The 24,806-nt window shown below is 38.3% G+C and overlaps 1 protein-coding gene across 1 annotated transcript in view; it reads left to right on the forward strand.

The window, feature by feature from the left end:
* Positions 1 to 4,747: 4,747 nt before the first annotated feature.
* Positions 4,748 to 24,806, forward strand: part of lhx5 (LIM homeobox 5) — a 22,392-nt gene continuing 2,333 nt past the window's right edge. Inside the window, exons 1-4 of the mRNA XM_057819220.1 lie at positions 4,748 to 5,260; positions 7,329 to 7,552; positions 7,649 to 7,929; positions 16,973 to 17,138. Of these exons, the coding sequence (XP_057675203.1) occupies positions 5,088 to 5,260; positions 7,329 to 7,552; positions 7,649 to 7,929; positions 16,973 to 17,138 (844 nt within the window). The 5' untranslated portion in view covers positions 4,748 to 5,087. The remainder of the gene's footprint in view (positions 5,261 to 7,328; positions 7,553 to 7,648; positions 7,930 to 16,972; positions 17,139 to 24,806) is intronic.

Genomic DNA, 24,806 nt, shown 5'->3' on the forward strand with positions numbered 1-24,806 from the left:
AAAAAAGCTCGTAGTTGGATTTCGGGATCGAGCTGACGGTCTGCCGCGAGCCACCGTCAGTCCCAGCCTCTCGGCCGCCCCCGAGTAGTTGTAGTAAATACTATTAAAGATCATCATAATTACAATCATCATCGTAATAACAATATCAAAGGCAACAAGTCGTTTCATGCGTAAGATTTTAGCTTTAGTATTTTTTGAGCTCCGGACACACGAAAATGCAGGGATAGCAAGAACATACCTTCCATAGTCTTTGTGGTGGCAACATGTTGTCGTTCCCTGTTGTGACGATGGCAGATGTATGCGGTATTTCCAAATTTAGGGGATTTTGATGGGTAATGCTACTCCAGCTCCACTGTTGTTTTGGGTGGTGAAATTCTAAAACGGAAGTTGCTAGCAGACATAACAAAGTAAAGTGGAAGTACATCAGAAACTTGTCAATAGGAAACACCTAACTACAAGCCGCACTACCCAAATTTAATCAAATTGAAGAAAAAAATGCACACATAAGACACATTCTAATGTGAGATACAGCCATGAAATGTTGTTGCACAGAAACATTAACATTGCCAACAAGCCAAGTTACGTCCTGAATCGTATGTAGTCAAACAGTGTCACAAGCCCCGCTGGTGTGGTCACAAGCAGTCTGAAACCAAAAGAGGACTTCACTTTAAAAAAGCAGATCACTACAATTACAAAGAAGACAAAAATCAAATTCACTCTACCTTAATTTCATAGCTTGCTCTGGACAGAGTCCTCTTCATAGTGCTTGATGAACTATTGATTAATGGTTGTCAGTGCTAGCAAAGCAGTAGCACACTGTGCATATTATTTTTCATCTGTCAAAGCACTCATGATAGGCTTAATTTGTTTGACTGTCATGCCAACAGGCCTGGGATAATACCTTATGTGGCTATAAAATAGTGCCTAGCAGCATTCTAGTTAGCACAACAGCTTCTTTGTAGCAAACAGCATCCTTTTTTAATTGAAAAAATTGACAAACTACCAATGGTTAGCCTCAGTTATTCGTATTTCCTCCCAGTTAAAATACATTGGACGTCTATCGCCGTCAATGAGTTCATTCTTGAAAAAAAAATTCATCAATACATTTTAATACCCTGATCGTCACTGCGACGCTCAGCTAAATGACGCTAGTTACCTCATAAAGTTCTATGAATTAGCCCAGACATGTCCAGAGTCCGGCCCGGGGGCCAAATGCGGCCCGTGGTCAAATTTCATCCGGCCCCCAGCCTCTATCATAAAATCAATAACATCTGGCCCGCACACAGACTTAATAAATTGGTCAGCAGTACTGCAACCAGCAAATGAAGTAGCTTACACACGAAATGCTAATCCTCATTTACCCACTAAAAGGCAGCAGCACTTTAACCCTTTTTTGCAAAATGTATCACATTTCATACACTTAAAATTTATGATTTTCAGACTAATTTAGAATTTTGACATTTCTTTTTGAAAAAAAAAATGATGGCTGCAAGTCGACACATGCATCTGCAGGTTCCATGAGAAAAAAACATGATTTAGCATGGGTATTTAGCATAGATATTACAGCGCTTATTACACACATTCATTTTGACTTTTCACAAATTTGAAAAAAAGGTTTCGTTAGGACCTTATTTTTCAAATTTTGGGATTCTCTGATAATTGCTTCATGTTGCAGGTATTTAAGGGCTAAGCAACATTACTCCGTGTGACCCTCTACTTCAAATTTTCTAAAATGGCGACAATCAACAAAAAAAAGTTGACTGTGACGGCCGACGCTTCAAGGATAGGTGGAAATTGGACTCTCTATATCTCTTCACTAAATATGCAACAACTGTGTCTTGCCTCATTTGCAAAGAGACAGTCGCTGTTTTTAAAGATTTCAATGTGAGGCAATATTACCAAACAAGACACGCTGACATGTACGACAAGATTACAGGGAAGATACGCAGTGAGAAATTGAAGCAACTTGAAGCCAGTTTAATTGCACAGCAGTAGTATTTCGCAAGAGCCCGAGAGTCGAAAGAGAATGCCGCAAAGGCTAGATGCGAGATTGTTGAAATTATTCATTAAAAAAAAAATAATAAAGCAAATGTGACACACTGAATGGCTTGCTAAATTTGCTAAAATATATTGTTCTATGTAAAGGACGTCAGCCAAGGTCAGCGCCCCACATTTTTACCACGCCAAATCTGGCCCCCTTTGCAAAAAGTTTGGACACCCCTGAATTAGCCCCTGAGTTATTTAGCGTTAGCGTTCAAATGGAGGGAAAAATCGTCCGAATAATATGCCATTTGCAGATTCATCAATAAATTCTTACCACTCGTTCACACCTGAACGCATCTCCCTTCGCTGACAGGAGTGAGAATGACGTTGAATATTTGTCTGTCTTCATTGACGCAAAGGGCAAATAGTGCAAACTAACCCCACGCGTATGTCCGCTCTGTAAATATTGAGATTGGGTCCTTGGAGCGGCCCCCGGCCTCTCCCCTTTTATTGATGAAGCTGCTGACTAATCCGTGCATGGCATTTCCCTGTAAATAGCGCTCGCGCATGTGAAAAGGGCCCCCTCCAGTCACCTCAGCGGCCACTGTGCGTAATGTCATGCGGTCACTGTTGCCTTAGCCCTTGTTTGGAACCTCCTTTCCTCGTATTTGCATACGTGCGGTATTTCTTATAAGTTCGCTTTGTTTTAGACTTTCTACTCCCCGCAATTGGCTGGCAACCAATTCAGGGTATGCTCTGCCTATGTGCTGTAGTTAGCTGAGAGAGGCTCCAGCACCCCTGTGACCCTCATGAGAATAAGCGGCATGGAAGTTGAATGAATGCCTATTTTGTTGGGACCATCATTCAAATATGGTATCACACAAAGAGGTGTCAGCGTCTACGATATGGTCACATTCGGTCAAACAACTCATCCCTGGTAGGAGGGTAAACCGTCAAAATAAAGAAGGAAATGACGCCACCACACAGCAAACCTGACCACGGTGTGACAAGCCCCCAAAAATACACAATTATTTATCTTTAAAAGATAAATAAAATAAAACTTACTCTATGATATCAATTTACTCGTACTTTACTTAAAGCTGGCATTAAGAGCATTCAAAATCTTATCTTCAGAAAAACAAGTTCCAAAAATTAACAATCCCCTTTAAAAGAAAAAAAAAAGACTGTTTACCTATCCAAAGAAAGGTTTTGGTTCCTTGTGTGATTTTTTTTTTTTTAATTAAGTCCCTAATTTTCAGGCTCTGGGATTGTTTTTTAGTTAATTGGGAGATTAAAAAGAAAACCCTGTACTATTGCACTATTTGTCCTTGTTTGCACTATTTCACGGATCCATATGTTTTCACGCGTTTCTGCAGATTTCAGAGCAAAATGTAACAAAGCGTCAAAGAATTTCTATTTACTTATTAGCTGGCATGAACAGCGACAGAAGTCCAAATCTATTTCCGTTATGGGTAGTGAAGCATGATCATTAATTTGACGTCTATTGGTTTCAATTAGAGATGTCCCGATCGATCGGGATGCCGATCAATTATTAGCGCTTAGCGCTCTACTGCTTTAAGATGGCGGCTGTTTACTAACGCTGCCCAGACGCGGCCGAGTCTGTCATTTCGCATCTAGTTCAACATACATGTGATCTCTATGAGACTCATCAGATGCTAACTGCTACCAACGTAGCATCGTGCGGGCTAGTATTTAGCAACATCGGCGTCGTTTGTAGCGGCTGTCGGCTGCAGTAAATTTTGTTTGTTTGGTTGTTTTTTTTTTGTTTCTTCCTCTACGCATGTGAAATCAGCGCGTTGTCCCGCATTAAAAGTAGTCCGAGCAAAACGTGATGCTTAGAGCTGTCAAACGATTACTCGAGGTGAATAAAATTACTCGGATCAATTTTTAAACTCGAGTTGCTCGAGTATTCGTTTCAGCTCTAGTTCACACAGTTTAATGTTATGCTAAATGATGCAGGTTGGACTTTCAGTCGAAAAATGTGTGGTGTGTTCCCCACCTCCACAACATTGACAGCTTTTTACATGACAGTGGCTGCTGCTGCTGGCCGGAAAAAAAAAAAAATCTAATATCCCTCCTCTTCAAAGGGGGCAGAGGAGTCGTCATATTGACATGTATTTCTATCGGGATTGTGTGACTGTGGGGGTTCTAGTCATCAGCCAATCAAACGTGCATTAGAGGGAAAAAATGGACCGGCACATTCCGCAAGTGAAAAGGGGTAAGTCTGAACATAATGAAAGTAATTCACTTAATAATGATAGGGTCAATGCAATCCGAACAACACAAGGGAAGACAATCTAAATGACCTTTATAGCTGAACTCATTGTATAATGCAAATAAGGTTGCTTAAAAGTTGGTGGGGACAATTTGAGCATCCTGAAAAGTTGCTAGTGTTATGTCCCTACCGTCCCTAGGCTAACCTACGCCCTTGCCATTAGAACTGAGTGGGGCTGGTGCCGTTGACGGCAATAGACGTCCGATCCATTTGGACTGGGAGCTCCCTAGTCCAAATCGGACGTGTATTACCGTCAACGGTGGCGAATGGGTATATTTTAAAGTGGCAAATGGTCCTGGCCCGTACCATCCAGGTCCAGCTGAGAAGCCGTGAGCTCGGTATCCATGCCAACCAAAGCCAGGCCGTGATTGGCTCTCCCTGCGAGGGAATTAAGGCGCGCGTCAGCCAATGTGCGTTCGCGGGGATGGTCGCTTGGTGATGGCGGCGACGAAGGTGTCGAGGTGGAGGGGTGCCTTGCTGCTCCACACCGCGTGACAAGCGGCCACAGTGGTGGCGAGGAGCCCGCAGGACACGCGCGGAACCCCCGCTGTCCAAAAAACTCACGAGCACGCGCACTTTTGCGGGATATTCTTCTTGTTATGCTTTGGAGCAAGTCAGGTGCGCGCGCCTGATCGGGGCCAAACAAGTGTGGATTGCGGATATAGAACCGAGCCGGTACCGGGACTTTTTTTTTTGACAGCCCACGGGGGGCAGGAGGATCCGAGACGGGCTTCCGTGTGGAGCCGAGCCGAAGCAGTCCTACGAAGGCGGAGGTCGGCCGTCGGCTCTCCGCGGGCCGCAGGCAGACATGATGGTCCACTGCGCCGGCTGCGAGCGGCCCATCCTGGACCGCTTCCTGCTCAACGTGCTCGACCGGGCCTGGCACGCCAAGTGCGTGCAGTGCTGCGAGTGCGGATGCAAGCTCACGGACAAGTGCTTCTCGCGGGACGGAAAGCTCTACTGCAAGGTGGACTTCTTCCGGTAGGCGCAAAAAAAAAAACAAAAAACAAAAAAACAATTTAGGAGAAAGTGATCTCAAAATTATTATTCTTTATTTATTATTCGTTTTTTTTTTTTTTATCATAGAAATCATTTCTTAAAAACAAATTTACTGTTTGTTTTTTTAAAATATAAAAATATCATTTAAAAGGACTAAGAAGCGAGGAAAAAAGTAGGTTTTGTATGTAGAGCATATAAACCTTCATTTTTTATTACGTATATATATTTTTGTTGTTGTTATTGAGGAAGTAGTATTTCCAATGTTGGCGTTTCTGTTGAAAGCAATAGGAAATCAACACATTGTTTGACATCAAACTATATTCAGTTTTTTAAATTTCTGATCCTTAAATACAAATATAAACATAATTGGATGACGTCACCTTGATAACTCGTTATAATTCAAGACAAACTGCTTGATCATTTGAACACGTAATAATTTATCATTTTCCAATTTAACAAAAAAAAAGTAGTCATGGGCCATTCTTGTGCTAAATTCGTAATTTCTTTTTTTTTTTTTTTTAAACCAATTTAATCCTTTTATCCTTATTTAAATGGGGGGAAAAAACAGCCACGAAAATCGACCAACCAACGCAATTAACACGTTTTTTTTTAAAGGCACGTGTGTTTACAAATCACTCAAACGATTTCAAAACAAAATGTAATCCAAATCATTTGAGCGTTACATTTTTAAAAATGCATATTTATGCTTATTCTCCACCCAGGCGATCCCGTAATCAGCTTAAAAAAAGTAATCCTTAAGAAATCCAAATCGAATTTTTTAATTGACGACTTTTCCTATTTCCAGAAATGCATATTCAGACTAGCAAATAATCCATTAAGCAGCTTCATTTTCGTTTGCTGTAAATATGTCGCCCTCCCCAAACACGTCACGTATTGTGAATGAGCCAAGTGGGGCTCGTCCCGGGCCAGCCCGGACCGGCGTACCTGCACGCATGCAAATGAGCGTCCCATTAGCGAACGGCAAGACTAATCAGGCTAATGTATCCATTTGTTGTGTATAGTGGACTTGCGTGCATGTGAAAGGCGATACCATGCACGGCCCGCATTAGTGTTAAAACAATAGAAAGGGGGGTTGCATTCGCACCCCCACTTCACGCGCGCGCATACACACACAGGTGGGCCTGAAACAGCTGCTTTATTTATTTTGGCTGTTTTGAGGGCATTTTGAAAGAGATTGGGAAGGGGGGCGAGGGTGGGTGAAAGTCCTCCCACGCACGTCTTGGATGGATTAAGAGAAGATTTCCACGCCTAAAATACATCCCACTCTGCTTAATCCCGTCTCATATCCTTGGCTACAATGTGCTGATTGCCACTAATGTCTTTCGCGTGGTTTGATTGGCAACCAAACTGGATTTTCACCCCAAAAAAAGAGATTATTTTTATTAGTTCATATGTGTATTTCATCTATGTGTGTGTTGTTTAAATAAGGGAAGACGCGTATATATGTCGTATATGTGTATACAAGTATAAAATTTGAATTTGATGTATAAAGTTAAATATAATGCTCAAGGCTTTTCCTACATCATAGTAATATTTTTAATCGGCGTTCCCCGTATACATTTTTTTAAAAAAATTATTATACATATGTTAGATCATTTTATTTTAAAGGTGTGAACATATGGTGCAAAATTAAAACTGCACATCTGAAATATTTAGTTAGAATATATGGATTACTAAAAGGATTCAATATCAACAAACGTTAAGGTTATTTTAATTCTCTGATTTGTATGTCGCATTTGATAAACACACTTTCATTTGACGTATTTGTGCTTTCATTCATTCCCTAAAATGCATATTTTGAACGTATTTTATCAGCGATAAATGAAATCTCTTTTTGTTTATTTTGCTTGAAAATTCAACTTCATGTCGCTTGTCCCTCGCCTGCACTATCCTGCAATGTTTCCCGCCTTGGTGCCGTTTGGGTCAGCCCGCTCACTAATAAACAATCGGCGACGCAAACAAAGACTAAATCAGATCCTTGTCACTCTACCAAAACATTTCTCCCTCTTGTTCCTCGTGCGCTTTGCAGGCGGTTCGGTACCAAGTGCGCCGGGTGCCTGCAGGGCATCTCGCCCAGCGACCTGGTGCGCAAGGCGCGCAGCAAGGTCTTCCACCTCAACTGCTTCACGTGCATGGTGTGCCACAAGCAGCTGTCCACCGGCGAGGAGCTCTACGTCATCGACGAGAACAAATTCGTCTGCAAAGACGACTACCTGAGCTCGGCCACTATCAAAGAGGTCAGCCTCAACTCGGGTAAGGACCAAGAAAAACTCATAAATAAATAAAAAAATCAATCATATAGCACACCAAATAAAATGCATGTATAAATGACGTCAATGTGTATTGTAGTGTCGTCATGCACGGACCGCAGCCTCTCGCCGGACCTCCAGGACGGCGGCCTGCACGACGAGCTGAAGGAGACGGACAACTGCACGTCCTCGGATAAGGAGACCAACAACATCGAGAACGAGGAGCAGAACTCGGGCGCCAAGCGGAGGGGCCCCCGGACCACCATCAAGGCCAAGCAGTTGGAGACCCTCAAGGCCGCCTTCGTCGCCACGCCCAAACCGACGCGACACATCCGGGAGCAGCTGGCGCAAGAGACCGGCCTCAATATGAGGGTCATCCAGGTAAGGAGACGCATTCAGGAAAATTGGATTTTCTTGCCTTCTTTTAAAATGACTTTAAAATATATTTTTACATACACGTGCGGCTTTGTTTTACCTTATAGTTTTTGTTCCTCTTTTTGTTTGTTTGAAACTCAAGAACTCACTGGCTGCCACTGACGTTGATAGACGTCCGATGCATTTAAACTGGAATTGAATGATCGCTGGGATGTCTATCACTGTCAATGGCACTGAAACATGACATAATTTAGGTTTTCATTAAAAGCGAGGTTAATTGTCATGATTATTTCATTTCATTATTTTTAGTACCCATCAACGTCAACAGCAGCAAATGAGATACATGAAAATAACCTCAAATTGAGGGCGCGTTTTCTTGGCAAATTGTAGGTGGGGTTAAAAAAATGAGATGAATTCGATAAATTACGGATCATAATGATTAGTTAATTATTGTTTTTCATTTTGTTACAAATGGATTGGACATACTTCATGGCAGCCAATGAGTTAAATGAAAATGACTTCAAATTGAGGGCACTTTATGCAATTTGAAAGTGGGACTAAAAATCTGATTAATTCGATTATTTCATTACAGATTATAGTTAAATCATTATTTCATTTCAGTTCAAATGGATTGCACATCCATCGTTGTTAATGGCAGCCTATGAGTTAAAGGGAAATGACCTCAAATTGAAGGTCTATACTGTTGTTTTTAGGCGAGATTAAAAATGAGATTAATTTGATTGTGTCAATACGATTCCTAATTTTTAGCCTATTCGTTTTCTACATTTTCAGGATTTTTTTTTTTATATATATATATATATTTAACACTTTGCATTTGTCTTTGAGAGTCATTAACTCAATTGCTCCCATTGACGATGATAGACGCCCAATTTGCTCCATGCTTTGACTGGGAAAAATACAACCAATAAACGCCTCACTCATTCGTATATGCTTTGTTTTCACATACATAAAAATAGTCATTCCAGATGCGATTATTGTTTGCGAAAAATAAAATGAGCTTTTGTTGCCTGGGAAAAAACGAACCTCAAATTATATTGAGAACTTTAAAATCATGATCGTAGTCCAAAGATGAATATTTCATTTGTATATTTTACAAAACAGTGGCTAGAATAATGTTTGCTTAAAGAAACAACACTTAACCACAAATTTGATCATTTATTATATTTTTTTGACTCAGGCAATAATTCACACACATATACACATATAACATAAAACCACCTTATGTGGGAAAATGTGACCTTTTGCTTCATGCTTTAAATAGAAAAACATCATTTTCTCTTTTTAAATATATTACACTTTGTTTGGGAAAACTCTTTTAAAATCATGACAATCCTACAAATATAAATATTTCTTTTGTGTATTTTACCCCAAAATATGGTGACAATTATGTTTGTTTAGAAAACAAGAACTAACCACACATTTTATTGTTTCTAATATTTCTGACAGAAGCAATAATTCACACCCATACAAATTTTGCATCAATCTTTTACTCTTTTTTTTTTTTTTTTAATCATGCATGAATAGGAAAAACATCGTTTTATTTTTAAAATATTTGGCACTTCGCTTCGAAAAACTCCTTCAAAATCATTATAATCCTCCAAAAACGTATGTTTTCTTCATGCTTGGATAGAAGTTTTGTATCGGATGATCGTGTTTCAGTGCTATTGATAGTGATCAATCACTGCCAGTCCCTCCCAGTCAAAATGGATAGGACGTCTCTCACCGTCAATGGCAGCTAATGACTTAATGAACAAAAATTCTAGCTACTAAATTATGCCATAAATGCAGTCATGCCGATAACATAAAGGCAACATTTGTCTGAATTGTTTCTTCACACGCAATCTCATTTTTCTGACCTTTCCTGAACACATCGTCTGGTTCTTTCCGCCATGCATCTCCATGTCTCCAGGCATTCCATTTCATTTTTTTTCCAATTACCATCTACACACCCGGCTTGACAAAAACACACAATTACGACACAATATGTGTTTTTTTTTAATGCGCCCCCCCTCTCGTGTTTGTTTCAGTCACACAGCCGTGAAATTAGTCATAGGTGGTGGTCTTGTTTTAGCTGAGGGGCCACCGCACGCATGCGGGAACCCCTCCCGCGTGCGCGCGATCGCGTGCGTGCACAATGTCGGGATGATTAGCGCCGTCTCTGCCAAGTGTGATGTGGCTTTTTGTGCGCTGGCTGTGATTATCGCTGATTTCACACATTTACATATGCCCCATGCACCCTCCCATTTTCCCACCTCACACATACGTGCGTGCATGTGCGCAACTCCATCCACCCGTACGCGCGCGTGCGTCCATCCGTGTGTTTGTAGCCTCGTGTTTATGGCAGCGTGAGCCAAAATGGAGGCGCTGTTTGGGCCTCGCCGCTTGTGTTAAATAGCAACGCTCCCCCAGCGTGTGCGTGCGTGTGCGTCTCGAGGGGAGCGAGAGCATTTCCATAAAAATGTACCCAACACGTTGACGATTGTTCTCAATAAGCAGGTGTTGCCTCCGCGTGCTGCCTTATGCCTGCGTTTTGTTAATGTGCATCGCAGCGGGCTGATTTCGCGACATAGGCCAAAGCGAGATAAGGATTGGCACTTGGATTCGATGCCGTTATTTTCCTTTTCTTTGCACGTAGTGTATTTTCCGGACTATAAGTCGCAAAGCCTGTTTTATTGTGTTTTGGAGGCTACCCAGATAGCAGAGCGACCTTGAATAAACGTTGATTTTCCATCAAAATCATCAATATGGTTGACTGCGAAATTTTCGACGTCAAGAGTCGTTGAAACAACGTTTTTCTATGGTATGTCAGGCGATGGTTGGGTTAACATTGTTTTATAGTTGATGAACTAATGTTGACAAATAGTTGATTTATGATTCAATATGATTGAAAATTCATTGACTTATGGATGAGCGGGAATTTTGGTCAATATCATAACATTGATTCAGCCAGGGCTGCAGCTATCGATTATTTTAGTAGTCGATTAATCGATGATCCACTTAGTTCGAATAATCGAGTAATCGGATAAGGAACATGAAAAATTTAAATACCTGAGCTGAGCTTCAAATGGTATAAAAAAAAAAATAGGGCTGTTAAACGATTAAAATATTTAATCGAGTTAATCACAGCTTAAAAATGAATTAATCGTAATTAATCGCAATTCAAACCATCTCTAAAATATGCCATATTTTTCTGTAAATTATTGTTGGAATGGAAAGATAAGACACAAGATGGATATATACATTCAACATACTGTACATAAGTACTGTTGTTAATTATAACAATAAATCAACAAGATGGCGTCAACATTATTAACATTCTTTCTGTTAAAGGGATCCACGGATAGAACGACTTGTAGTTCTTAAAAAATAAATTTGAGTACAAGTTATCGAAATTTTATATTAAAACTAGGGCTGTCAAACGATTAAAAATTTTAATCGAGTTAATTATAGCCTAAAAATTAATTAATCATAATTAATCGCAATTCAAACCATCTATAAAATATGCCACATTTTTCTGTAAATTATTGTTGCAATGGATAGATAAGACACAAACGGATATATACATTTAACATACTGTACATAAGTAGTGTATCTGCTTATTATAACAATAAATCAACAAGATGGCATTAACATTATTAACATTCTGTTAAAGAGATCCATGGATAGAAAGACTTGTAGTCCTTAAAAGATAAATGTTAGTACAAGTTATAGAAATTTTATATTAAAACCGCTCTTAATGTTTTCGTTTTAATAAAATTTGTAAAATTTTCAGTCAAAAAAGTAAACTAGTAGGTCGCCATTGTTGATGTCAATAATAACACAATGGTCATGGTGCTGAAACCCATAAAATCAGTCGCACCCAAGCGCCAGCAGAGGGCGACAAAACACCAAAAAACACAAGTAAAAAGTAGACATGATACTGTGCTGTCATTTTAATCTGTTTGAGCGGGGCATGTGCGTTAATTGCGTCAAATCTTTTAATGTGATTAATTTTTAAAATTAATTACCGCCCTTTAACGCGATAATTTTGACAGCCCTAAAAATAAATAAATAAATAAATACGAATATATGTACAACAATAGAACAACTGGCTAACTTACGTAGCAAAAGTCCGCTAGTTTAAATGCTATGAAATGCTAACTTTTTTTTTTTTTTGTACCAAGCTCTTAACAAATGGTTCAGACACATATTCCCACAATAAATGGCTAAATATACCTATAAACTAAATTACGAATGCATAAAAAAATAATTACCTCAAACAAAAACTTAGCTTATGTTGGTCTTAACATAGAGCAGCTGGATTCAGCCATGTGAAATGAGGCAGACTAGAGGGCAGTGTATCCAGCCAAATCAATAAAACTAAATGCAAATACTTTTCAAAATAAACCATTGCAATGCCACTTTCATTAAACGAATACTCGAAGCAGCATAATTTAATTTGAATCTTTTTTTCTAATCAAATACTCGAGTTAATCGATTAATCGTTGCAGCCCTAGATTCAGCATTGTTCCAATATTATTGATAATCGAAATGACGTTTAAATTTGTTAGGATTTCAACGTTGAAACAACATTAATTGAGGGTGCAAAAGTGACGTTGATTTGACAATATACGATCGACAGCGGAATGTTGATCCAACATCTTTTCAACGTCGGTGTGCTATCTGGGTATAGTTATCTGAATACAGTAACTGTTCATGTTTTGGGAGTAGATGCCTATTTAGCCTGTTGTTCTGCATTTCACTATTAATACGTTAACGGTTTTTGGTTTCTGCGGATCAAATAAAAAATTGCCCCGAAAAATGTGACTTATACGTCCTTTTTCCCCCTCTTCATTGTGTATTCTTTGTCTGGTGCAACTTATACTCAAGTGTGAGTTATCCTCCAAAAAACGTTTTTTTTTTGTAATATTTTACTGCATGTACCAAACTCCATGCAACACATGACTGTATATATCACTATGTATTGACTGTAGATACAATATACCATGTTGTTCTCAAGCATTATACACAAAGTACCACTTTAAAAAGTACTTAACTCTCCTAGTATTACCATAAAAGATCAACAGTACATTAATATATAGTAGTAGACCTGGGACTTCATTAAATCCATATTTATTATTTCAAGGCACAGGAACATTAAAACTGTACTTTTATTTAAAAAAAAAAAAAAAAAGTACTGAACATTATATTTTCACATCTTTATCAATAGTTACACTTTATGAAAAAAAATGTTTAAATTAAAGATTAAATGTCTTGAATTGTACTGAAATACAGTGGTACCTTTACTTACGAAAGTCTCTACATACAGAATTTTCTGGTTAAGACACGCCTCAACGAGAAAATATTGCCTCTTGTTATGAAAGAAATTTCAGGATATGAAAGACAAAAATACAGTATAGCTGGTACTCGCAGCCCCCAGAGTCTAATGAATGTAAGATTTATATTCTGCCATTGGCTATCTATTGCCTAGCATTCCTGGCATTCACTTGGCTAAGAGGCACCTTTACTGTATGTGTATGTATGTATCCCAGCGTCCTCTTCATTCGCCCCTCATCTTCTGACACCTTAACATATGTGTATTAACTTCTCTTTACTCTATTCATGGTTTTTTACATGATGCACAACTCTGATTTTATGTTTATTGTGCAATAATCTACATGTTTTGATGCATTTTTATGCATTATAAAAGATTCCTGTCTGAATTGTGGGGGCCTTGGAACAGATTAGGGCATTTACATGGAAAACGTCTCTTCTCACAGAATTTTCAAGTTACGAAACTACTTACAGAACCAATTCATTTCGTGAGTAGCGGTACCACTGTATAATCAAACTCATGTACTACTTGAAAAGTAACAAATGTACTGGGGTTTTTTTTGTTAAACCTCCTCTATTCTCCATTTCAATGGCAAAGATCAATTGTGATAACTGTATTTACTTTAGTGCGACTCTTAAGAGAGAGATGGTGGCACTTGTACCATACTTTGAGAATAACTGCAATATATTGTATTTTGCAATATTTGAGAATACTTTTGCTGTGACGACCTTAAACTCACTTGGAATGAATATATTCAAAAAGTCAGTCCCGATAAAAGAGATTGACTGCTGTCTGGACATGCATGATTTTCACCCGTCTCTATGTCAGCTCTCTTAGTGTCATCTGTTATGAAAAGTCTAACACCCCAATATGACATTGTGTTGGTGAGGTAATTTAGGAAGTGATAAATTTGCTAAACACTTTTTACCCACAATATGGCGGAAAATTACTAAAATTCAAAAACGGGCTCTGACTTGCTGTCTTGCTTGTCCATCACACGAGGGTTGGTAATAGGCTAAAGGGGCTCCAACAATGGTTCCTCCGCTAACACTGCTTTACCTATATGTCAATCTCATCGAAGGACAAATCCAATAGTAAGGAAGAATATACTGGCATTTTTATTCATTGCATGACCATAAGCAGATTTTAAGGGGGGGGGGGGGGGGGGATAGCCCCCCGGTAGCCGAAAAGTGTCATTGCATAAAACTGACTTTCCTATATACCTGTTGGCCCGAATATAAGATGGCCCTGTTTATAAGACGACCCCCTCTTTTTCAAGACTCAAGTTGGAAAAAAAACTTTTTGAACACAAAATTAATTTTTATACAGAAAATAATTACAGTACATCTGGAAAAAAAAAATGATTATAACAATATATTTGAGAGAAAAAGCATGTTATTCTGCCTCGTTCAAATCTTAATATCTGAACCTTTAAATATGTAAACTAAAGTGCAATCACATTCGTAAATGAATGGCTTCTGGTTTTTGAAATGTAAATAAACCAATCTATTGTGATAAAACAACAAAATTTCAATAACTGCAATAACCATCAAAGTGAGGTCTAACTGTAACTGTAGTCTTGAAACAAATCTGAAATTCTGAATAAAGAAAAACATTGCAATAAAATAATGCAAACTGGTTAAACTTGAGAGTAGCTGGGATCTGTCATGACAGAACATTACTCCTCAAGTTTAGCATTCGCTTCAATGATATCTGGCGCCATCTAGCGTCGTGAATGGGTCTAATGTCTTGACTGCGAATATAAGACAACCCCTACTTTTTCAGTCTTATTTCAATGCAAAAAACACCGTCTTATATTCGGGCCAATACAGTAAATAAAAGATGTAAAGCAATAAAATAAAGCAGTAAAACAAAAATACATATTTTCACAATGGGTCAAAATTATTTTTCGAACAGATCACGTGACTAGCACCTTAGACAATCATTTGCTTTGCATAAAATAAAAAAATAAAATAAAATTAGGGGAGGGCAATTTTTTTTTTTCAAATGATTTTTTTTCTCTGATGGAAAATACTTTTTTTTTTATTGAAGCAACTTTTTTAGGGGGGATTGAATGATTTAGACACAAATGTCCTACCCATAAATGGCCCAAACACAAAAAGCTTCAATCAAAGAAAACTTTTTCAATGAAAAATGTGTGTGTTCGAATGCAAATTTTTCAATCTCAAATATTTTTTAGCGTTCAAAAATGTTTTCTATGGTTAAAAGTTATAATCTGTTTTTGATTGAAGTGATTTTTCTTTTTGAAAATATACATTTTTTGAAGAAACTTATTTTTTGATTGAATCATAAAGACAAAAACGTCCTAGCCGAAATGTGGCCCAGACACATATCAACATTACTTCAATCAAAAAAATTGCTTCAATCAAAAAAAACTTGACTCCAATCCAAAATAAATAAATAAATCAAGGGAAAATAGCTTTCACATGCATTTTTTTTTTTTTTTTTGTTTAAAATTTATTTTTGCATCCAAACACATTTTTTTTTTATTGAAGCGACTTTTTAAAAAAAAAATATATATATTTTGATTAGGGCTGTCAAAATTATCGCGTTAACGCGCGGTAATTATTTTTTAAAATTAATCACGTTAAAGTATTTGACGCAATTAACGCACATGTCCCGCACTGTCCCATGTCAGACAGTATTCTGCCTTTTGGTAAGTTTTACAGCAAGGTTTTTTGTGCTGTCTAACAGCGAACTCTTGTGGTCGCTTTGCGACATGGTTTATTGCTTTCTTGCCAGTTCAGTATGGCTGCATGACGTCTCGGGCTGACGCCTACGTTGTAATGTTGTGCTTATATGATCCTTGGACAAGATTTGTCCGTAAGTATGGTTGTTGTAAAGAATTTACATATTATGTTAGTAAGCGAAATGTTATATTTTTTGTATGAGACGCTTTTTGTTTATGTTTAGTGAACCAGTATAGCGTGCTAAGCTAACGTTGTTGCTAATGCAATGCTTGTGTACTTTTTTTTTTGTAGTTTCACTACGGTCTAAAGAGAACAATGGTTTGAGGCCATTTCATTAATAGATCAGATGAAAAAGGAAGAAGTCTGATTATTAAGGCGTCGTTCACTAGCTGTCTAGCTTTGGAAAAAGTAGACGCTTCGGAGTGAGGACAGCATAGACAGATTTAAATGACAGTAGAGTGAAATGCCCACTACAGTCCTTATATACCGTATGTTGAATGTATATATCCATCTTGTGTCTTATCTTTCCATTCCAACAATTTATTTTACAGAATATATATATAATTTACAGAAAAATATGGCATATTTTATAGATGGTTTGAATTGCGATTAATTGCGATTAATTACGATTAATTAATTTTTAAGCTGTAATTAACTCGATTAAAAAATTTTAATCGTTTGACAGCCCTAATTTTGATTGAATAATAAAGACACAAATCTACCTCCTTATGGCTCGGCCCATTGGCCATTGCCTAAGCACCCTGATTTAGAATTCCACTCAAGAATGATGGGAAACAAAAACGCTCATTGTCAACTTATTATTATAAATATTCTTGTCGGGTAATTTTATTGCTGACACTGCGTTTTGGGGTCATCAACATGTTGTGCCTCCCCCTGCCCCAGTAGTCAAACTCCGCCTATGTGCATGACACTCGTAGAGTTTACAAAAGCGTCACTTTCAAAATAAAAGCATACGTTTTCAAATGCGACTCTCTGTTTGCAGGTTTGGTTCCAGAACCGAAGATCCAAAGAGCGACGGATGAAGCAACTGAGCGCTTTGGGGGCCCGCAGACACGCCTTCTTCCGGGGACCCCGGAGGATGAGAACCTTGGGGGGCCGGCTGGAGGACCCCGACATCCTGGGACCTGCTGCCTACGGCTACTACGGAGGTAAAAACGGAATTTTTATGTCTTGGGGAAAAAAAACAACAACAAAATGTCACGAGTGACAAAACAGATGCAAGCAAAACCCTGTCATATATAAAAAAAAAAAAATACATTTACCGTTTGTCACTGTCACCTGTCACAGTTGAGAGGATGAACCTGTTTATTCCAATCAGTCTTTCTGTAAACAAATCCGGAAGGAAACGCTTTTGATGCCGCTCACTCGTGGTGCTAATTTTTGGAGCAATTATGTTTTAGAAAATGACCTCAAGTAGAGGGTGTTTCTTAGCAAATTTCTGGTGAGATTAAAAATGAGATTAGTTTTCATTACAGATAATTATTATTTATTTATTTTCATGATTTATTCTTTTTTTCCATCTCAATTCAAAAGGACTGGGTCGCCATCGCAGAGTTAAAAATAAAATGTCCTCAGTTTGAGGACACTTATCAGCCATTTTTACGTGCGATTAAAATTGAGATTAATTGGATTAACTAATCATTCTGGGCCATACATTTTTGTCTTTTTAATACAAATGGAGTGGATGTCCATCAGCGTGAATGGAAGCAAATTAGTTGGTTTTTTTTTTTTCTTAAATTGAAGATAATTGTTAGGTAAGATTAGAAATGATTACAATAATTCTTTACGGATTTTAAATATTAGGTCATTTTTATTCCGGTTTACAGTGATCTTTCATTTTTTGCGGTTAAGGAGGGACCTAAACGCCCCATAAAAATTTGTACATCTATACATGCATTTATCTTCACATTTTAAAATAAAATACCTTTTTTTTTTTTTTTTTTTTTTTTTTTTTAATTTATTGAAAAAAATCTGCGATGGACTGAGGGCATGACGTTTGAAGCACAAAGTTGTAAGGGATGCCTAAATGGATATGACTTTGGCAGCCAATGAGTTACATAAAATTGAGCTCAATTTGAGGGCGCTTTTCATCAGTTTTTAGGTGAATTAAAAAAAATGAGATTAATTAGATTAAATTTTTTTTAAAATTCCAAATGTATTGGATGTCCATTGTCATCCAAGGCGGTCATTGATAATTGAAAGTGACCTCAAATTTAGGCTGCTTTTCAACAATTTTTGGGTGAGATTAAAATTAAGGTTCATTAGATTAATTCATTAAAGATCATAATTTTCATTTAACGAGCTTTTCATTTTAATTCAAAAAGACTGGACAGGTTTTGACACTCATGATGACGTTTCAGTGCCACTGATGGCGATACTGACAACCCTCCCATTGCAAATGGGCCGGACATCTGTCTAAATTCAAGTCTTAGATTGACCTAGTGTCCATTTTTGTAAAGATTTAATTTAGCCCTGATCCAACATGCTCGTGTTGTTTTTATCAACAGAAGACAATCGAATCTTAGAACTTGATGTCCATGTGTTTGCAAACATCAAAGACTGCTTTTCCTCCTGAATGCACCTGAAGTGGGCGTTTTGTTGTCGTTAACACGGAAGACAATTTCAAGTCTTCAATGAGTCTCTCTTGGTACACACTGAGGACAAAACCCTTCATCTGCGGCTCGCTTTCTTTTGTGGTGGGCTGACTCGCCTTTATACCACCGCCCCCCCCCTTTCCGCGCTAGCTCGTCGCCTCTTCTCAAGGTCACTCTGACAGACTCAGGGGTACATTATTTCTATTCAAACATCCATTCAATCAACCCTTTCGGTGTGAAAATTACAAATAAAGAAGGAAAGGATACCAAAAAAAGAAAAAAAAAGTTCAACAGAGTGTGTGTGTGTGTTTTTTGACATACTACTGCTCTGTTCATGCTGCGTTATTAATATTAACAGGAAAATGGACAGAATTTAAAAAAAAAATTATTCAACCCTTTCAGGGACAGTGGTCACTACAGTTAACCTAGCACGCCATATTAATTGTTCCATGTATCCGTCATGAATATATTGCACATATCAATCTGGGAATGATCTGATTGAACGATGGCGCTTCTCGTCACAAAAAAAAAAGCCTTTAGTGATGTTCTTTGCTCTTCTTATAATGATGAAATGTATTGTATTTCAGACAAAACTTGGGAAATTGACTTCTTTGGCCATAGAATTCAAACAGATAGTTTCTTCCTGGTCACCTCTGAAGCTCCCGCGTCTTTCCCCTGATTGGCTCGCTACTAGAAAGTGACCATTCCGCACAAAGCCATAGTATGACATATTGGTTTGCGGAAGAGCAAAAACATGGTTTCCCGTCAAAAAAAGCTTTTGGTGACGCTCTTTCTTCTTCTTTTAATGAAGTGTATTTCCGACAAAACTTCTGAAATGGAACCGCTTTACACTCTGATATTGTATTCATGCAGCTAGTTGCTTCCTGGTCACGCCTATCTGATTGACTGGAACATCAGATGGAGAAGCGTTTGGACAGGTTTGCAAGATGGTACTGCTTGATAAATCAATGAATCAGGAAGTACCGTCTTGCTTGCAAGGCTGCACGACAGTGGGCATCTATTCAGAAGTTATCATTAGGTTGGATTGTTCCCCCCTTCTTTGTAAAGAACGGCAAGCCGTTGATATGGATCCCAATCACAGAATCAGAGGCAAGGATTAGTTAATATGCTTGTTTTTAACTCATTCACTCCCAGCCATTTTCACTGGAACAAGGCCCTTCGTTCCCGGCCGTTTTACTGGATTTTGACTGATTTTGCAAGGCCCACAGAAAATTCTTTTCTATTGCTATATAAACATGGAACCCACCAAAAGAAAGATTAGACTCTCTTCTTTCAGCAGAAAAAAAAGCTGGTTCATATCTTTTTCCATTCTTTAGAAATCAGCATTAGAAAATAGCTTAGTTTGAGCAATTTACCAATTTGTGATGAAAAAAACGGAGACATTGAGCTTTTTGTGAAAGCATACATTTCAAACATAACTTTGACTTACACACCGCTATTTTTTGCTTTCGTTACATCCCAAACATCTGAATAATGTTTTCCTTTTACAAAATAAGATAAACAAGACAAATAGAGGTTTTGATAGCAAAGTAACAATTTATTTACACATAACTAACTGAAAGATGACGCTGTTCTGGCCGCGACAGCTGGTTAAACCTTTCCCTCATCGCCGTCCGTCTCATAAAGATGAATTTTTTTTAATCTCTGCGGGCTTTGCTCGCGAGCAGCACAGACTCAAAGGCTACGTCCACTGCACTAGTGGTCCCGGTCGTTCAGCTCGGTCATCCAGTGCCTGGCATCTCGGGCGTCCTACCGGTTGTTCTGCTCAGTCGTCCGCTGCCTGGCATCCATTTGGTTGTCTTCCGCCGGCACCTGGCCGTGCGGCTTGGCCGTTCGTTGTTGTTGAATCATCTTACCAAATGCGCTACTGCCCTCCAGTGGCAAGTTGTATTGCTTTAAAATGGATTTTCAGCTCTGTGCTTCGGAGCAAAATTGAATCAAGACCCAGAGGTGTCTTTTTTTTTTTTTTATAGAACGTAAAAGACGTATAAATACGTCTTTGGGATACTGAAACAATTAAAAATAGAACTTATTTATACGTTTTTGGGAGCAAATGAGTTTATAAAAAGAAGTAAAACCGAAGGAGCACGCCGAAAAACGCGAGTATAACTGAGAGATGTTTACATGGTTACGCTCCGAGAATACGTCACATTTCATGTTTGCATTTACATAGTTCCGTCTCCATTCGAACGATGACGCAATTCTGCGTGAATACGATTTAGTATTCATGCCAGGGCCGAGGGGGCATTGCAGTTTTAGAAAGCGACAACCAATGATGCACTTCTTTGACAGCAACAACCTCAGCCCAATAATACCTGATTGCAGTTAAGGGCCAAGAGACAGCCACTACAAACCACGCCCCTACAAACTACGCCCACATGATGTCACATAGATATCACATGTTTATAGAACTAGATGCGAAATGACAGACTCGTCGGTGTTATGTACTTCCTTAATCTAAGTACATGTAAGGCCGAGACTTGAATGGAACAACACTTCTTTATTTAGTGTGCTTTTCAGCATATATGTCACAGAGACATAACAGAGATCCCCTTTTGTACTGTAATACCGAACCCACAGGAAGTGCACACTATGGCAACAGCAGTGTGACATAAATATATCACAGGCGGCGTTAGTAAACAGCCGCCATCTTAAAGCAGTAGACTCCTCAGGCAGGTTCTGCTGTTGCGAACTAAAGGTTAGTCACTTTTAATCTAAAATATTCCTAAATCGGCAAAATCTTGACTTGAATATATTGTTTAATGCTGAAACAATTTTAACACTTTGACATGTCGAAAGTAAACAGAAGGGAAATAAAGCAATAATGCAATAACGGGAGCAATTTTAACAACTTTAACGGTTGACTCACAACATTAAATGACTTTCAAGTTCCAAACATAGCAAAGGTTACAATCTAGTTATGTTTAGGCATGCCCCTCTGTCTACTTAAGTTTAGGGTAAGGAATTGGACTAAGGTCTATTGTCCCAAAAACCCTTTGAACTTTACATAGTAAACAAATTCTTCATGCCACCGTACCAACAGCAGGCGTGGTTTGTAGCGGCTGTCGCTTGGTTCTGGGCTATAGTCAGACTCACCTCCCTAAGCCTGGAAGACAACATACCCGCCCGCTTGAAGCAATGGTGTCCACATGTTTTATTCTTTTGCTTCAATAGGCACAAAAAGCATACATCAAATATATTTGAATTAAATATATTATAAAAACAGTCAATTAAAGCCAACATTCCGCCATGTTTGCTGTTTTGAATGTTTGCTAGCAGCGACTGCGCACGCTCAAAGTGACATGTGCGAGTGCTGACGTCATCGGAGCGAGAGCGTACCATTCATATGGTTGGGGAGCAATACCCGCAATCGAATTATTCCGCTTTGGAGGCCGGAATCAAAAGTTTGCGCTTTCTCTATGGATAGGTGAGGCCATCGCACCACACACTTGGTGTTGCGGCGTCACCATGTAAACAATCACAAAGTCCAACAGAAAATGACACAAAAAATTAGAGCAAATCAAAACTTGAATACAACCATGGAAAGGTCGGGGAGCACAAATATTAATAGAGTAATCTCTTGTTTTTCACGGTTGGGACGAGAATCCGCCACGATAAGTGAAAAACTACGAAGTGCCCCCCCCGGCAAACAGTTTGCTGAAAATATGTGAACAAAGCTCATGGATTACTGGAACCATGTCCTATGGTCTGATGAGACGGGTAGGCTTTCTTGTGCAAGGTCTTCAGAAGAATCTTCCTCCTGGGGTGACAGTCATGCACACCAATTTTATGTAGAGTGCGGCGTATGGTCTGAGCACTAACAGGCTGACCCCCCACCTCTTCAATTTATGCAGCAATGCTGACAACGCAGATGTAACAAGTCACATGACATTTTGGAGGGAAAATGACAAGCAGTACTCAATTTGGACATTTAGGGATGTACATTTTTTCATAGGCGTGTACTCACTTTTGTTGCCAGGGGTTTAGATATTAATGGCTATATTTTGAGTTGTTTTGAGGGGAAAATAAATGAACTCTATTATATAAGCTGCACACAGACTACTTTTCATTGTGTCTAAGTGTCATTTTGTCTGTGTGAAAGGAAAAGATATAATTAAATATCTGCAGAAATACGAGGGGTGTACTCACTTTTGTGTATTCACTGTGTAAGTGTATCTATCTATCTATCTATCTATCTATCTATCTATCTATCTATCTATCTATCTATCTATCTATCTATCTATCTATCTATCTATCTATCTATCTATCTATCTATCTATCTAGATATAGATACATTGATGGCGGAAAACACAGACAAGATTGAAAAAGCAGTTTCTGCTCTTGCACTCCTCTTTAAAAGAAACTGCTGTATTTTAAGCCAAAACAACTGTTGTGTTTGATAGAACAATATGTCTATATGCTGCCATAGCAGATTCATAGCACATTAAACCCCCGAACCATTTTTAATTTGTCCGTTTTACCCTGAAAACCCCCGTTTACAGACTTCGCGCAACCGCTTTTGTTTCAACCCAGCCGTAAAAAGAAGGTAGTTAATTATATTTATTATTAAAAATGTCTGTCGTTTCTACCTTAGAATCATTCATTGATGTCTCACTTTTCATTTAAAAAAAAAAAAAAAAAAACTTCAAGAATTATTCACTCACATATTTTAAACTTTTAAACAAATTATGTCACAATGAAAAAAAATGGCGTATGTAAAAAAGTCATGGTATCTACCTCAGAACTATCGCTTAATTGTATTTTTTTGTTACTGTCGCATTTTCTCTGACATTTTAGATGATAAATAATCGATCCAAAAAAAAGAAAAATTGAAAAATAAAGTTTAAAAGGGTAAATCTATGAAAAAGAACATCTTGACCACTCCTTGATGTCTGCAAGTTCTGCGACCCTTGTTATATTGCCATGTTTCACCCATAAAATTCCCCATAAATCCAGCTGTGGCCATTCACAGCTGTGTCTTGACACTCAGTGATACATGCTACATGGAGTTTTTGGGTCTAAACAAGGTAAGTTAGCAATAATATCTCGTTAAAGTCATGCTGTCTGTAATTCTGCTCTCGTGTGCTCTCGCCTCCAGATAGGGTTTTGCTGTTGAAAAAAAAAAAAATAATTTTTTTTTAAATGTCCTCCTGTTCAAAATTTTTCTTCTCCCAGAAAATGGAGACTTTAAGTTTTCCATTGTTGTATCACACATGCAAATCGGACAATTCTGAAATTTGGCCAAATTGGGGGTCTCAGAGCGGAACTTAAAGTCAGTGTGTTAGAGTGTTTTCAGCCATATATATATGTATATATATATATATATATATATATATATATTAATAGTTTTAAAGCACTTCAAATGTAATAATTGTGATAAGTTTCAAACATGTTACTGTCCCACCGAATTATTTTTTTTAACAAGAATAAAGCAGAACAATGCTTGTCTTTATTAAATGCTTCATTGAGTGAGTCCACTCAAATCTGCTCAAGCTGCTCACTTACACACAATGAGTTGCCACAGCAACTGTTAAACAAGTTAAACGATGATTGACGCATGGGGCGTTTTGAAGTTTCGGCTTCCGTGCGTCTCTGGCAAGATCAAACCTTAACATCTGTCAATCATCGTTAACTTTAATCAGCAACTCCAGTGCACTGACTAAACAAGAAAAGCAGCAGGAGCGAGAGTGAGAGACTACATGATCGGATCGGGACAGCTCTATAAAATACTGCATTTATTTATTTTTTTATTGAAAAAAAAATCAGCGATGGACTGAGGCTGCGAAGTTGCGAGGGATCACTGTAATGATATTATGATGAGGAGGATGCACATAGGCAATTGTCGGACACAGCTTACAGACACAAGCGTCCTTAAAAACAATGTGCTCCAAATGTGCCACAGGTGTGTAGCATGACCCCGTCCATCCAGCGCAATCAGACCCTAGAATGAAAAAAGAACGGGGTTCCTGCAGGTCCTTAAAGTCTTAAAATGCCTTACATTTAAAAAACCAGGATCGCAAGGTCTTAAATAGTCTTAAATCTAATGGAAAATTGCAGAAGGTATTACATTTCCAGACGATGCGTTTAATGCCATGGAAATGACTGTAGTCTGCCGTAAAACTTGGTGTGTATTTGTTTTATTCATGACCGTGCATTGAATACGACAGTTTGGAAGTATAATACATTGTATGATATACGGTA

Source organism: Corythoichthys intestinalis, chromosome 17, assembly GCF_030265065.1.
Source record: "Corythoichthys intestinalis isolate RoL2023-P3 chromosome 17, ASM3026506v1, whole genome shotgun sequence".
NCBI lineage: Eukaryota > Metazoa > Chordata > Actinopteri > Syngnathiformes > Syngnathidae > Corythoichthys > Corythoichthys intestinalis.